Source organism: Armigeres subalbatus, chromosome 1 (assembly GCF_024139115.2).
Source record: "Armigeres subalbatus isolate Guangzhou_Male chromosome 1, GZ_Asu_2, whole genome shotgun sequence".
In the NCBI taxonomy this organism is placed as follows: domain Eukaryota; kingdom Metazoa; phylum Arthropoda; class Insecta; order Diptera; family Culicidae; genus Armigeres; species Armigeres subalbatus.
In genome coordinates, this window is record NC_085139.1 from 26912822 (window position 1) to 26927222 (window position 14401).

The 14401-nt window shown below is 40.3% G+C and overlaps 1 protein-coding gene across 5 annotated transcripts in view; it reads right to left on the reverse strand.

Moving 5' to 3' along the window:
* LOC134222910 (oxysterol-binding protein-related protein 8) overlaps positions 1–14401 on the reverse strand; it is a 205040-nt gene that overhangs the window by 55832 nt on the left and 134807 nt on the right. For 4 of the 5 annotated variants that reach the window (XM_062702057.1, XM_062702063.1, XM_062702081.1 and 1 more), the window contains one exon: positions 7797–7855. In XM_062702057.1, the coding sequence (XP_062558041.1) occupies positions 7797–7855 (59 nt within the window). Of the gene's footprint in view, positions 1–7796; positions 8256–14401 lie in introns of all 5 variants that reach the window. The other variant, XM_062702069.1, reaches the window with a different exon arrangement.

Below are 14401 nucleotides of genomic sequence, written 5' to 3' on the forward strand. Positions count from 1 at the left end.
TTTCCTCCCTTCCTACCTGCGCGTTCATGTCACCGATTACGATTTTGACGTCCCGCAGTGAGCATCCATCGTATGTCTGCTCCAGGTGTGCGTAAAACGCTTCTTTCTCGTCGTCGGGTCTCCCTTCGTGTGGGCAGTGCACGTTGATGATGCTATAGTTGAAGAAACGGCCTTTAATCCTCAGCTTGCACATCCTTGCGTTGATTGGCTGCCACCCAATCACGTGTTGGCGCATCTTTCCCAGCACTATGAAGCCGGTTCCCAGCTCGTTGGTGGTGCCACAGCTTTGGTAGAAGGTAGCCGCTCGATGCCCGCTTTTCCACACTTTCTGTCCTGTCCAGCAAATCTCCTGCAGCGCCACGACGTCGAAGTTGCGGGGATGTAATTCATCGTAGATCATACTGTCGCAACCTGCGAAACCTAGCGACTTGCAGTTCCATGTTCCAAGCTTCCAATCGTGATCCTTTATTCGTCGCCTAGGTCTTTGCCGATTATATCGAGTCGCATTATCTCTTATATTGTTCGTAATGATTGGTTTTCTAGGCGGCTTATTGGGCCTGCGCAAACCTCCTGTCTCGCCGGAGGGCCATCGTGTCAGGGCTGTTTAGCGTCCCACCTAACACCAGGACTTGGGCTTGTGCGCTTTGAGCGGCACACGGTCACTTTGGCGGAGCCTACTTGCGGATACATGCAGCTTTTTATAGAGGTTTAACAGGGCCCACTGTCAAACCCCACCACATCCTAGGCAGGCGCCACAATTCGCAGATGGCCTGGGGAGGGATCGTCAAGCCCTTGGACATAGTCCCTGCTGCCCCCGGAGGGCCTAAAGTGACCATTAATTTATTTGGTAGAAACCCTGGCAATATGGGTATAAATATTCTTGGAATTGTTCCGGAAACACGTTTTCCATGTAGTTGAGACCATATGATGGATGTCAACTAGAATGGTCATTCTGGAACAGGTTTCCGGAGGGCCTACAGTGACCATAAATTCATTTGGGAGAATCCCTGGCAATATGGGTATCAAAATTCTTGGAATTGTTCCGGAAACATGTTTTTCATGTAGTTGGGACCATAGGATGGATATCAACCGGAACGGTCATTCTGGAACAGGTTCCCGGAGGGCTCGTAGGGGCCAAAAACTCATTTAAAATAAACCCTGGCAATATGGGTATTAAAACTCTTGGAATTGTTTCGGAAATATGTTATACATAAAGTTGAAACCATAGGATGGATATCAACCAGAACAGTCATCCTAGAACAAGTTCCCGAAAGGCCTTTAGTGGCCACAAACTCATTTAGAAAACACCCTGGCATCAAAATTCTTGGAATATTTTCGGAAACATGTTTTTCCAAGAAGATGGGACTGATGTTGGGTCATCAGGCTGAATGGCTGTTAAGCCGAATGGTTATTGGGTCGAATGAGGAATGAGGAGTGAATAGTGAGAAGTGGAAAGTAAAAAGTGAGAAGTGAAATGAGAGAAATGAGAAAAGAGAAGAGAGAAGTGAAAAGTTACACAGTGTTGACCCGATTTTGTAACTTCCCGATTTTATCTACCTCCGACTTCATCACATTAACGACCCGATTTTATCACGTCCCGCTTTTGTCACGTTTCTGACCCATTTTGTCACCACAAAAAATTTTGAAAATTTTAGTCGTTCTTTTTAGTTTTGTAAATTATTCAGCAAACACCAATGATACTTACAGCGCCTGTGGTTCGTTATAAATCATTTCTGAGTACCTGTCAAGAATTTTTAAGTCTTTTTGACAAGAAATAACGGAAAAAGAAGATAGCAAGTGTTTCTTCTAAATGAGGGTCTCCTCGGAAACCTGTTTGATAATGACCGGTCCATTGTAAAACAATCCAATGGTCCAATTACTTATCAGATCATGCTTCCGAAACAATTTCATGAATTTTGATACCCACATTGCCAGGGTTTCTTCAGAAAAAGTTTGTGGCCACTTTAGGCCCGACGGGAACCTGTTTCCGGAATAACCGTTCTGGGATTAATTCATAAGATAATCCTGTAACGTTGTTAAGTTGTATTCTTTAAATTTCCAACGAAGTTTATTAGTCATGACGCAAGAAATCTTCATTTGGTTGAATATATATCTTCAATTTACACATACTTTGGGACTTGGCCCAGTTAATCCGGAATTCCGGTTACCAGGTAATCCGAATCGGTTCGTCAAAATCGGTGAGAAACTGACAATGTTATGATCACTTTAAGTCCGTGGGTACCCGGGTACCCTGTCGGTAACGTAAGGGTGTTTTTTTTTGTCGGTAACAAAAGGGTTAAAAGCTGTTTTCATGCAGGTTTTGGCCCAATATACGGCTTCTTTAGTGCTTTATCCTATTTTATCGATAAAGTAGAACTTTTACTAAGTATCATTTAGTCAACATCCGAAATGCTGAATAAATGCTTAATTTTTAAAACAGGAAAAAAGGTTTTATTTATTGTTTTTTTTTCTAATTCTGTTTGTTCTTTGTTTTTTTTTTATATTATATCGTTTTTATATTTTTATATTCAAATGAAACACAATTTTGTTACTCTCTTCTAGTGGGATTCGAACTCGCGCTGTTGCCACCTGACGCTGACGTTATCATCGCCCTTACCAACTGGCCAATAAGAGAGAAGTGGTAGTGGGCTGGGAATAATTTTGTCCAACATAAACATTACGCCCCTTCAGGAACATTGAAACTTAATCTAACTCATCTCAAATTGCAATCATCACAAACGTCATACTGAGGCGCAATGAAACAGCTACAGTAGTGCCTCTTTAAAGAACCCATCGAGTATGGGCGTAAATCGTAAACTGTTGAGAAATTGTGTTGTAAAAACGACTTCTGGCGGGAACATCTACCGATACCCTAATGGTGAGTCGTTGGAAAAGAATAACCTAATATTAGTTCTAATAATTTCCAATTGTATAATGGTTCCATATTGTTAAACGTTCGACGTTCATTTATTTAGTCTACATCTATACAGATAACACTGAATCAACAATTTGACGCCACAATACACGGTTCGAGGCCGCATCTCTCCATCCTCGAATACGCCCCACGCTCGCCAAGTCGTTCTGCACCTGGTCTGCCCATCTCGCTCGCTGCGCTCCACGTCGTCTCGTACCTGCCGGATCGGAAGCGAACACCATTTTTGCAGGGTTGCTGTCCGGCATTCTTGCAACATGCCCTGCCCATCGTACCCTTCCGGCTTTAGCTACCTTCTGGATACTGCGTTCGCCGTAGAGCTTAGACGTAGACCGTAGAGCCGTTCGACGTATGCACACTGAATTCTTTAAAGTGACACTAATCTAGCTTTTCATTGCACTTCACAAAAAAAAACAACATTGTGCATTCAAAATGCTATTTTAAGACTACGCCACTCATGATTGCTTTGAAAATGCTTATTTAGAACAGCCAGGTTTTCGAAATGCTTATATACAGCAAAGAGCATATGCAATGCAAGAATAATGCTGCTATCTTCTTCTTCTTCTTCTTATTGGTATTACATCCCCACACTGGGACAGAGCCACCTCGCAGCTTAGTGTTCATTAAGCACTTCCACAGTTATTAACTGCGAGATTTCTAAGCCAGGTTACCATTTTTGCATTCGTATTATCATGAGGCTAACACGATGATACTTTTATGCCCAGGGAAGTCGAGACAATTTCCAATCCGAAAATTGTCTAGACCGGCACCGGGAATTGAACCCAGCCACCCTCAGCATGGTCTTGCTTTGTAGCCGCGCATCTTACCGCACGGGTAAGGAGGGCCCCATGAGTAGTTAAATTGACCATTATTGAAAAACAAAACTGTTGGCATACGATAATTCTAGAAAGTATTCATGCGTAGCACAATAAGAAAAAAGGAGGTATTTTTGGGCAAAATTATGAATCTTGCAATAAATGATGGTACCGTCAACTGGGGGGAAGATGATCATTGAGGTGAAGATGATCATTTGATGTGTCAGTCAAAAGTGCCAAAATTTTTTATAGTCAACAATATTCTCCGTTCAAGTAATGTTACCGCTAGGTAGAAATCCTAGTTTTTCGATTATAATCATGAAAATGTATTTTGTGGAAGAAAGAGAGAGATAGTCATAAATGACGCTATTTTCGTTTCAAATATTGACTTCGTAGACTTCTTTACGTAGTAAATTCAACATTCAAACAAATAACCTAGTGTATTGTGACTACTAGGTCATAATGATTTTAGTAGAGCTGTCTTGATCAACTACACCCCAAACCAGATTACTCAAAAAATGTGTGATAATTTAATTTATTTTAATAAATGCGAACGCATTTCAGAAAACTAAAGTTGTTGATTATTGCAACGTATAGCAGTACATGATTTGAAAATATTTGTTTCGATTTAAAATGTAAACACACATTGTTATTGCATGTTTTGTCTTAAAAATGATCATCTTCCCCCCAGTTGACGGTACCACCATCGGGGGTGACAATGGGTCTGTGGGGTGAGAATTGGTCATCGCTTTCACCGGCAGTCTGGAGGTCGTAGACCAAAACCGTTCAAAAAGGTCTCTTATATCTTAGTCTTCTTGCTCTCAGATGCATTCAATCCAATCTACAAGAATTCTAAGTGGTTGTAACAGTGACCCATTCTCACCCCATTTGATCCATTGTCACCCGACGACGGTATTCGTCATAAAAACATAGATAGATAAGAAACAGCACTACGAAGGGCACCTGAATGGCGATGTGGCAGACGAAGATGGCGGTATGGTGATGGACCTGGGGGAACGCGCGCAGGACATAATTCTACCGGCTCCGGATCTCCAGGAAATCCAGGATCGGTCGGCTGAAAAACAACAAAGCCCCTGGGGTTGACCAACTACCAGGAGAGCTATTTAAACACGGTGGTGAGGCGCTGGCTAGAGCGCTGCACTGGGTCATTACCAAGGTTTGGGAGGAGGGAGTTTTGCCACAGGAGTGGATGGAAGGTGTCGTGTGTCCCATCTAAAAATCCGGATAAACTGACACGGTTGATCAGAGCGACGATGGATCGGGTGATGTGCGTAGTTCGAGTTTCAGGGGCATTCTCGAGTCCCTTCGAAACCCGCAGAGGGTTACGGCAAGGTGATGGTCTTTCGTGTCTGCTATTCAACATCGCTTTGGAAGGGGTAATACGAAGAGCAGGGATTAACACGAGTGGTACAATTTTCAATAAGTCCGTCCAGCTATTTGGCTTCGCCGACGACATAGATATTATGGCACGTAACTTTGAGAAGATGGAGGAAGCCTACATCAGACTGAAGAGGGAAGCCAAGCGGATCGGACTAGTCATCAACACGTCGAAGACGAAGTACATGATAGGAAGAGGTTCAAGAGAAGACAATGTGAGCCACCCACCGCGAGTTGGCATCGGTGGTGACGAAATCGAGGTGGTAGAAGAATTTGTGTACTTGGGCTCACTGGTGACTGCCGAAAATGATACCAGCAGAGAAATTCGGAGATGCATAGTGGCTGGAAATCGTACATACTTTGGACTCCGCAAGACGCTCCGATCGAATAGAGTTCGCCGCCGTACCAAACTGACAATCTACAAAACGCTCATTAGACCGGTAGTCCTCTACGGACACGAGACCTGGACGATGCTCGTGGAGGACCAACGCGCACTGCCCGGACGACTGCGGTGGGCCGGGCACGTAGCCAGAATGTCGGACAATAACCCGGTGAAAATGGTTCTCGACAACGATCCGACGGGCACAAGAAGGCGAGGTGCGCAGCGGGCAAGGTGGATCGATCAGGTGGAAGATGACTTGCGGACCCTCCGTAGACTGCGTGGTTGGCGACGTCTTATATACCGCACAGGCCACTTCGGCCTTAGTCTGAATAAATAAGAAACACAGCCAGGTTACCATTTTTGCATTCGTATTATCATGAGGCTAGCACGATGATACTTTAATGCCCAGGAAAGTCGAGACAATTTCCAATCCGAAAATTGTTTAAACCGGCACCGGGAATCGAACCCAGCCACCCTCAGCATGGTCGTGCTTTGTAGCCGCGCGTCTTACCGCACGGCTAAGGAGGGCCCCTATAGTGCTGCTATAGTGCTTACTTTAATGCCTCTTGGTTACCTGGGTATTTCGTTGATGTCACAATATGATGGTAGAACAGATTCACTACCATCCCTTGTTAGTTTGATAAGTTCTACTTAGTGAAGCTAATAGTGCTTTTTAGATCATTTTTTAGATCATGTGTGTTGCGTTTATGGACGATGCTCGTGGAGGGCCAACGCGCACTGGGAGTTTTCGAAAGGGAAGTGCTGCGTACCATCTATGGTGGGGTGCAGATGGCAGACGGTACGTGGAGGAGGCGAATGAACCACGACTTGGGAGAACCAATCATTGTTCACACCGCGAAAATCGAAAGATTGTGGTGGGCCGGGCACGTAGCCAGAATGTCGGACAGTAATCCGGTGAAAATGGTTCACGAAAACGATCCGACGGGAACAAGAAGGCGAGGTGAATCGATCAGGTGGAGGACGATTTGCGGACCCTCCGCAGACCGCGTGATTGGCGAAGTGCAGCCATGGACCGAGTTGAATGAAGAAGACTTTTAGGTATTGCACAGGCCACTCCGGCCTTAGTCTGGTAATAAATAAATAATAAAAGTGTTGCGTTTATTTGTCTGTGATTGGAATATAACCTTCATATGACCATTAGTATATTATCCAGTATTAAACAGGCTTATTGCATGCTAAAAAGTGATCAAATTCCGTTAGTTTTGTAAGATATGACAAAAATTGAAAATTGGTCAGAAAAAATATGTTTCATCTATGTTTCTATCTATGTTTTCATGACAAATACCATCATTTATTGCAGAATTCATAATTTTGGCCAAAAACACCTCCTTTTTTCCTATTGTGCTACGCATCAATTCTTCCTAGAATTATCGTATGCCAACAGTTTTGTTCTTCAATAGTAATCAATTTAACTACTCATAAGGCCACCATCATTGCAAAGCGAATAAGTTTGTAATGCCAATAAGAAGAAGAAGAAGATTAATTTAATTGTACTGTTAATGTGTATACTAAATGTACATCAGATCGGTTAGTATAAAGCCACCATTAAACACAATTTCAATTTATATATTCGACCAAAGAAATGCGCAGACAGTCGATTCGGTTCCATAGTTGATGATTCATATCTACCCACAATAAATACAGCTACGAAGAAAAAAACAGAAAAACTACCTTGATTGATCTGCGCAAATATATGGTTCTTATCAGCTACACAACTTAAACATTGTTGCAAACAAACAGCACTGTTGTAAATAAGTACGCATTTAACGTTTTGCACTAACTCATTTCGTGTTCCATTCCAGTATAAAGATTCAATTATGCGTACCACCATACCGTACCATAAACATAATCTGCATTCGTCAATGAAACAAGGGAAACATGTAATGCACGCATCAACAGCGAACATCGTCATGCGGAACCTTTTTTTTTAGCGCGCTACCATCGGCCAGGTTTGTCTGACCTTTGCCGATCGCTCAAATATGATGACTGTATGAATAAAGTGATTATTACTCCATCAGTTGGATCTAAAAGCGGATATCTTTCCGGCACAGATCTACGACATTGTGGAAGATAGCATACGAATGAAAACATCAATTATTAACGTTGATTATGAAACAAAAACCGAAATGCACTGTAATTATCGAGAATCATGTTCATCGTATGAATCATATTGCCCTTCAACATATTCCCTCGAATTTGTCTTCTGATTGCCCTAAAAAAAGTTTGGATAACAGAGTTGAACACTCACCTTATCTGATGGGAAGCCGGCCTCAATCTTTGGACTGCTGTCGTTCCATCCCGAGATGCCTAGAAAGAATTTCATAGCTCATGTACTGATTTGTCTTCCTATTTTGGGGGCTCGGGATTGATGTTGTTGGTTATTGCAGTTGTGTTGTTGTTGTTGTTGTTTTGGTTTAGAGTCTACAATTTGGTGGAGCAGCTGAGCGCTAACTCGTCTCGTGCTTTTCTCGCATCGGGAGTTCTGTATGCATACCCACTGCGGTATATTTATAGAACAGATGCACCACCTCACTACACTGTTTTAATTAAGCACTCCTACTGCCGGCCGCAATATGGTGACGGCTTGTTTTGATTTCGAGCATGATACGTAAACTAAGAAAACTCGAGCGCAAATCATAGAACACAATAAATAAAAGCAAGTGTTTATTTTTTTCTTTACTTTTGACAAGCCTTTGCTATTTATCTACTGAGGAAAGAGAAAAAGCTACTAAACATGTGCACTATCTAATGCTACAGCTACAAAAGTACAAAGTGTTGGGTGAACCGTTGCCACTTGCATCATCACACATGCTTCTCGTCGATTCACTTTCTTCGATACCGGCTAAGCCGGGCGGTTGCTCTGGCGCTCGACTTTATCGCTGAATTCTTTTCGAAATCGTGTTGGTGGGTGTTTCTGCAGCTTATCGAACATTTGCCGTTTTTTTTTGTCCCGCCTCACATCGATCACTTGTGCACTGTATGTAATGCACGGTTATGGTCACCCGTACGTGAAACACGAAACCACAAACAAATTATCCGCGCCAGGAGGCAGCGAAATAAGGTCCCCACGATACGTCATATTTAAAAAAAATGTCCATAATCGTCCAAATCAAGAAAGAGCAATTTTTTAAAAATCAAAAATGTTTTTTAAAATGCCCAATTATCAAAATGTTCCAAAACAAGATTAAAACATTAAGACTCATTTGCATTTATTTATTATTTTTCTATCTATCAATTTAACGTTAAAGCAAGCAAGAAAAACGATATCACATTTTTCTCTATAGCAATTGTTTTTTTATGAAACTTCTTCTTCTTCTTATTGGCATTACATCCCCACACTGGGACAGAGCCGCCTCGCAGCTTAGTGTTCATTAAGCACTTCCACAGTTATTAACTGCGAGGTTTCTAAGCCAAGTTACCATTTTTGCATTCGTATATCATGAGGCTAGCACGATGATACTTTTATGCCCAGGGAAGTCGAGACAATTTCCAATCCGAAAATTGCCTAGACCGGCACCGGGAATCGAACCCAGCCACCCTCAGCATGGTCTTGCTTTGTAGCCGCGCGTCTTACCGCACGGCTAAGGAGGGCCCCTTTTTTATGAAACATTTCCGACAATTGTAAGGGCCCAATACACTTCAATCGAGTCAAGAGAAGAAATTAGTTTCACAGCTGCGGTAGTTAGTAGTGGGATTGCTCATTAAAATTCTTACAAGTTTATTTGTTTTGCTTCCCAATCCCGTGTGTGGTGTGATGTTTATTGCCTTAGATTATGTCTTCTTTGTTGCACTTTTCCGAACGAAGGACGTCTCGTGAGCAGCAACGGATTGCGAAACCTTTTATTTTCTTGGACCCAAAGGTAAACAACAATAACCGTTAGTTTACACGATTGGGGTGTTGTTGTTGCTGCTGATGATGTCATACCATTAGTTTGCGACAATTTCGATGACGATAGCCGCGCGACGGTGTTGTGCCTCTCAAACCAAGATCATTATTTATCTGGGGAAGGAATTTTGCAGTCAGTCGCATTTTGTATAAATTTAAACACTGCTGTTTACGTCTGCCGGAAATCCCTCGGGGTGGATTGAGAACTGCGTCAGGGTGTGAATTAAAGTGTTTGTCAACTTGAAACATGTGAAATTAATTTACCATCAAAATTAGTTTCTGGCGAATTCAACGGAAAGCAAATATTTTTAGCATATTTATTGAATATGGACACGCATGGTAGCTAAACACATCAATTAAAAAGATATGCTCACTTTTGATGACTCATAAAATACCGAATAAGATGAATTCCGTAAAAACTTATTATGTATAAGCTAAAACTTAAATTACAAATTACAAATTTTATTTGAAAATTTTACATATTTCGAAACCACATAACACTGTAGTTTCGAGTTCCTAAATTACTTTACGATCTAGGGGCAAAAATCTCACCATGAAGAAACAGACAGCTGCAAAACTTGTTTTCCTTAGCTGCGTTGCAACAGCATGCATTAAAATAGTATTTTATTTGTGCTTTATGCAATCAAAAAACGAGATGACAACTAGCTCGGTGAGATTCAAGATTGAATGACGACGCGTTCGTGTCTAGCGATCCAAAATGTTGAAAAATAACCGATGATTTTTTCGTACAAGTAACGCAAAAATATTGGTAACGTGATCACATCTGGTACAATGACTTGTACATGCTAAACAAATCGAAATAACAAACAGGTGCTAATGTGAGTAAGCACTGCCAGCTGGCACGTAGGACTTGCTACACATCAGTAAGCAATAATGCAGGTTAGATTTAGAATTATTCTTGTTCGACGCCAAAATTCTGTTTCTCAAAATTGTACTGTTTAGATCAACAGTTGTATCTAATTTCAAATAATATGCCGGCTGTTTTGATTAATTGATTGAACGCTGTGGTGTAAATATGTACGAACATCGATTCCCATTACTTCAGCTGGCATAAACACATCAACGAACTGAGTGTCCTGCCACGAGTGAGATGCATAAAACATAATCCGATGTGATTAAAAGAAAACCATTTCTCGGAGATACAGCATATTTGATTTCGTGGCAATAACCCAAAACATCACCAGAATTGTGACCGATCGAAAGACACTAGGCTCTAGAATAAAAAAAAACAAGCTTCGGAAGCATAAAAAATTAGTTATAACGGAACATAAAATGTTAAATTGACCTCTCAAGTCAATTTATTGTTTATGGGTAATAACACAAACGTCAACATTTTCGAATATTTGACTAATTTGTAGTCAACTTCTCTTAGAACACCCAATCAGCGGATGGCAAATTTAAATACAGTAACGCATAAGAACCTCACAGAAACTATATAAAATTTGTATTGAAATTAAACAATTTTCTATCATTTTAATACAGCATCAAAAAAGCTTACATTTCTTGTATTCTAACCTTGCAGAATGTGTAAACCATGGTTTTATACAATAAAAATATGATTTGTTTTCTTGGTGAACCCATATGTTTCGGTGTTTCTGTACAATAACCAAAATAAAAAAATCAAAAAGTGCTGAAATCTATTTATAGATCTCCAGGTATAGAAAAAATTCTTTCTTTTTTATTTTTTTTAGAAATTTCTTAATGTTTTTCTGTTCTTTATTTTATTTTCTTTTTTTGTGTTTGTGTTTTTCATTTAACTTTGATTTGGAAAACTCTTGCAATTTTTGCATTTAGAAGTATTAATATATTTTTATTTCTTAGTCAATTATTTATTGTTTATGGAAATATTGCATTATGAAGGGAAATTTTATATTTATTTATTGCTTCTACCCGTATTTTTTTATAGGCGATTTCCTATTTTTTATGGAAAATTTCTAATTAAATAAATGATAGGTCCAATACAGCAGTTTTAACATTTGCTTTCAATCAATTCGTGTGATGGTGTAGTGACAGTGAGCGCCGTAAACGTTTTGAAATTATTCTGGGTTCTAGTCCCATCGTGGATCCAAATTTTGTAAAAAATTGTTTGTAAAAAATATGTAGAGAAACGACAAGTCCGTTATGTGCATCGAACAATTTTGTTTCGATTGTCACACTTCGGTCAACCCCTCCCCCTCTTAGCGTTACGTAATTTATGGATGCTCCCCAATATGAAAGCTAATGTCAATCAGCAATCCTCATTTTATCTCAATTTGTGGTTAAATAGGAATGTACAAACAGACTTATTTCGTTAATTTACTTTCATTTTACATGTCGTTTATTTGTCATCATTTTCTTTTGTGTGGGTTATGGGTATGTTTTCATTTAGTTTTCTAACGATTGTTCACTCTTATGGGTTTCATTACAGCAATTGAAATGCAATGTCCAAAAAAAAAGAGCAAGATTTATTACCGATCACAAAAAATTAGAAGTGTGTTGAAGGAAAAACATAACTACAGCAACGGAAAGTTTTTCAATCGCTGAATGTGTAGCATTGTAGCAAGGACTAAGACAAACTGTTGCACTTGTTGTTATTTAACTTGTTCATTGAACGACTAAAAACCAGAAAGACTGAAAATCTGAAAGATTGGAACACTTTAAGGCTGAAAGAATGGAAGACTGAAAGATTTAAAGACTCATAGGCTGGAAAGCTGAAATATCAAAAGACTGAAATTCTGATTGAAAAACTGAAAGACTGAGGTACTGGAAGGCTGAAGGATTGGAAGACTGAAAGAATGAAAGACTGAAACTGTGATACATTGATAGATCTATTGGAATACTGAAAGATTTTAAAGACTGAAAAACTTAAAAACTGAGAAAAGAAGATAGAATATTTTTTAAAAGAACGTAAGAAGAAAAAACTGAAAAACTTAAAGATTGAAAGACTGAAATACTAAAAAAACAGAAAGGCTGAAAGGCTGAAACACTGAACGACTGAAGGACTGAGAGACTGGAAGATTAAAAGAGTAAGAGACTGGGAGACTGAAATCTGAAAGACTGAAAAATTGAAATACTTAAGACTGAGGCGCGGCTACAAAGCAAGACCATGCTGAGGGTGGTTGGGTTCGATTCCCGGTGCCGGTCTAGGCAATTTTCGGATTGGAAATTGTCTCGACTACTCTGGGCATTAGGTATCATCGTGTTAGCCTCATGATATACGAATGCAAAAATGGTAACTTGGCTAAGAAACTTCGCAGTTAATAACTGTGGAAGTGCTTATTGAACAGTAAGCTGCGAGGCGGCTCTGTCCCAGTGTGGGGATGTAATGCCAATAAGAAGAAGAAGAAGACTGAAAGAATAAAAAACTTTTCAAAAAGAAGATAAAAGAATAACAAACTATTAGAATAAAAAGACTGAAAAACTGAAAGTATGAAAGATTGAATGACTGAATGATTGGAAAGCTTAAAGAAACTGAAAGATTGAAAGACTAAAAGATTAAAAAAAGAAGAAAAGACTGAAAAACTGAACGACTAAAAATCTGAAAGATTGGCCTAAACCTAAAGGACTGATTGAAAGATTGAGAAGCTGAGAGTCTGAAGGACTTAGGGACTGCACGACTTGAAACTGAAATACCGAAAGACTAAAGGACTGAGAGATTGAAAGATTGAAAGATCAAAAGACCGAAAGACTGGAAACTTGAGAAAGGGAAAACAGAAATCCTAACCAAAGAAGTGAAGATGTGGAAGACTTCAATGCTTCAAGACTCAAGAAGCGAAAGACTGAATTACTGAAACTCCGAATTACTAAGTAACCGAAAGAAGGACTAAAGAACTTGTTCGCCTAAATTATAACTAAAATACTGTAGTATGAAGAGTCGGTAGACTCAAAGAATTGTTCACCCATAACACTAATCCCCATCAAAGGAATACTTTCTTCTTGGTCTTCACGGTCTTGTCTTGTCTTGTTTTTTCAATCAATCTTGGTCTTGTTTTTTCAATCCAAAACCCCTTTCTCTGTTCGCAGCCGAACCCATCGGAACGAAGTCATAAAATATCTACACGCTGTCACCAATCTGTCTTGTACTACACATATCTATAGTTTAACGGAGTGCGGGGTTGTTTGGAGAGAATAAGGCACAATGGCGATAACATTAAGGGGTGCTCTTCTTGCCCCGGTTTGCGATCTTGCCCAGTCCCCCCTTGTGTCAATTTAATAAACGCTGGTAATGTCGGCCAGGCAGCGCAGAAAAGGCCACTACACTAGGTGGGAGCGGGCCGTTTGGCAAAAAAGTATAACGTTTGGCATAACGCCATTTGGCATAAGGGCCATTTGGTATAACGGACATTTGGCATAATTGTGACCAGCGTCAACAGTGAGGGTCTTTTGGCATAACGGACATTTGGCATAATTTTTCTTTGCGTTCAGTGACTAAGTTGTGCGGGAAACACCCCGGAATAGAAAATAGAACACCCGTCGATACCAATATTGAAAAGACATTATCCTCTCCTGGAAAAAATGCATTTGCAAGCAATACAAAAGTAGCCGCATTCCCGGGTTAGAGCAATTGTGGATGTAATCCCTTCTTTAAAAGTAGGTGCTTGCCCGGATTAAGTTCATCAGTACGATCCCTTCTTTAAAAGTAGGCGCTTGCATGGATTATGGCAATGGAGGATGTGATCCCTTGTGGCAATGGTGGATGTGACTCCTTCTTCAAAAGTCGGCACTTGCCCGGATTGAAGCAATGGTGGATGTAATCCCTTCTTTAAAAGTAGGTGTGTGGCCCGAATTGTGGCAATGGTGGATGTGACTCCTTCTTTATAAGTAGGCGCTTGCCGGGAATAAATCAATGGTAGATGTGATCTCTTCCCCGAGTAGCACAATTCAGATTGATTTGGTTGCAGTAACTCATATGTGACTTGATTGGTTTTAGTAACAAGTGTATTGCTAGAGTTTTTTAAAGTTAGGCG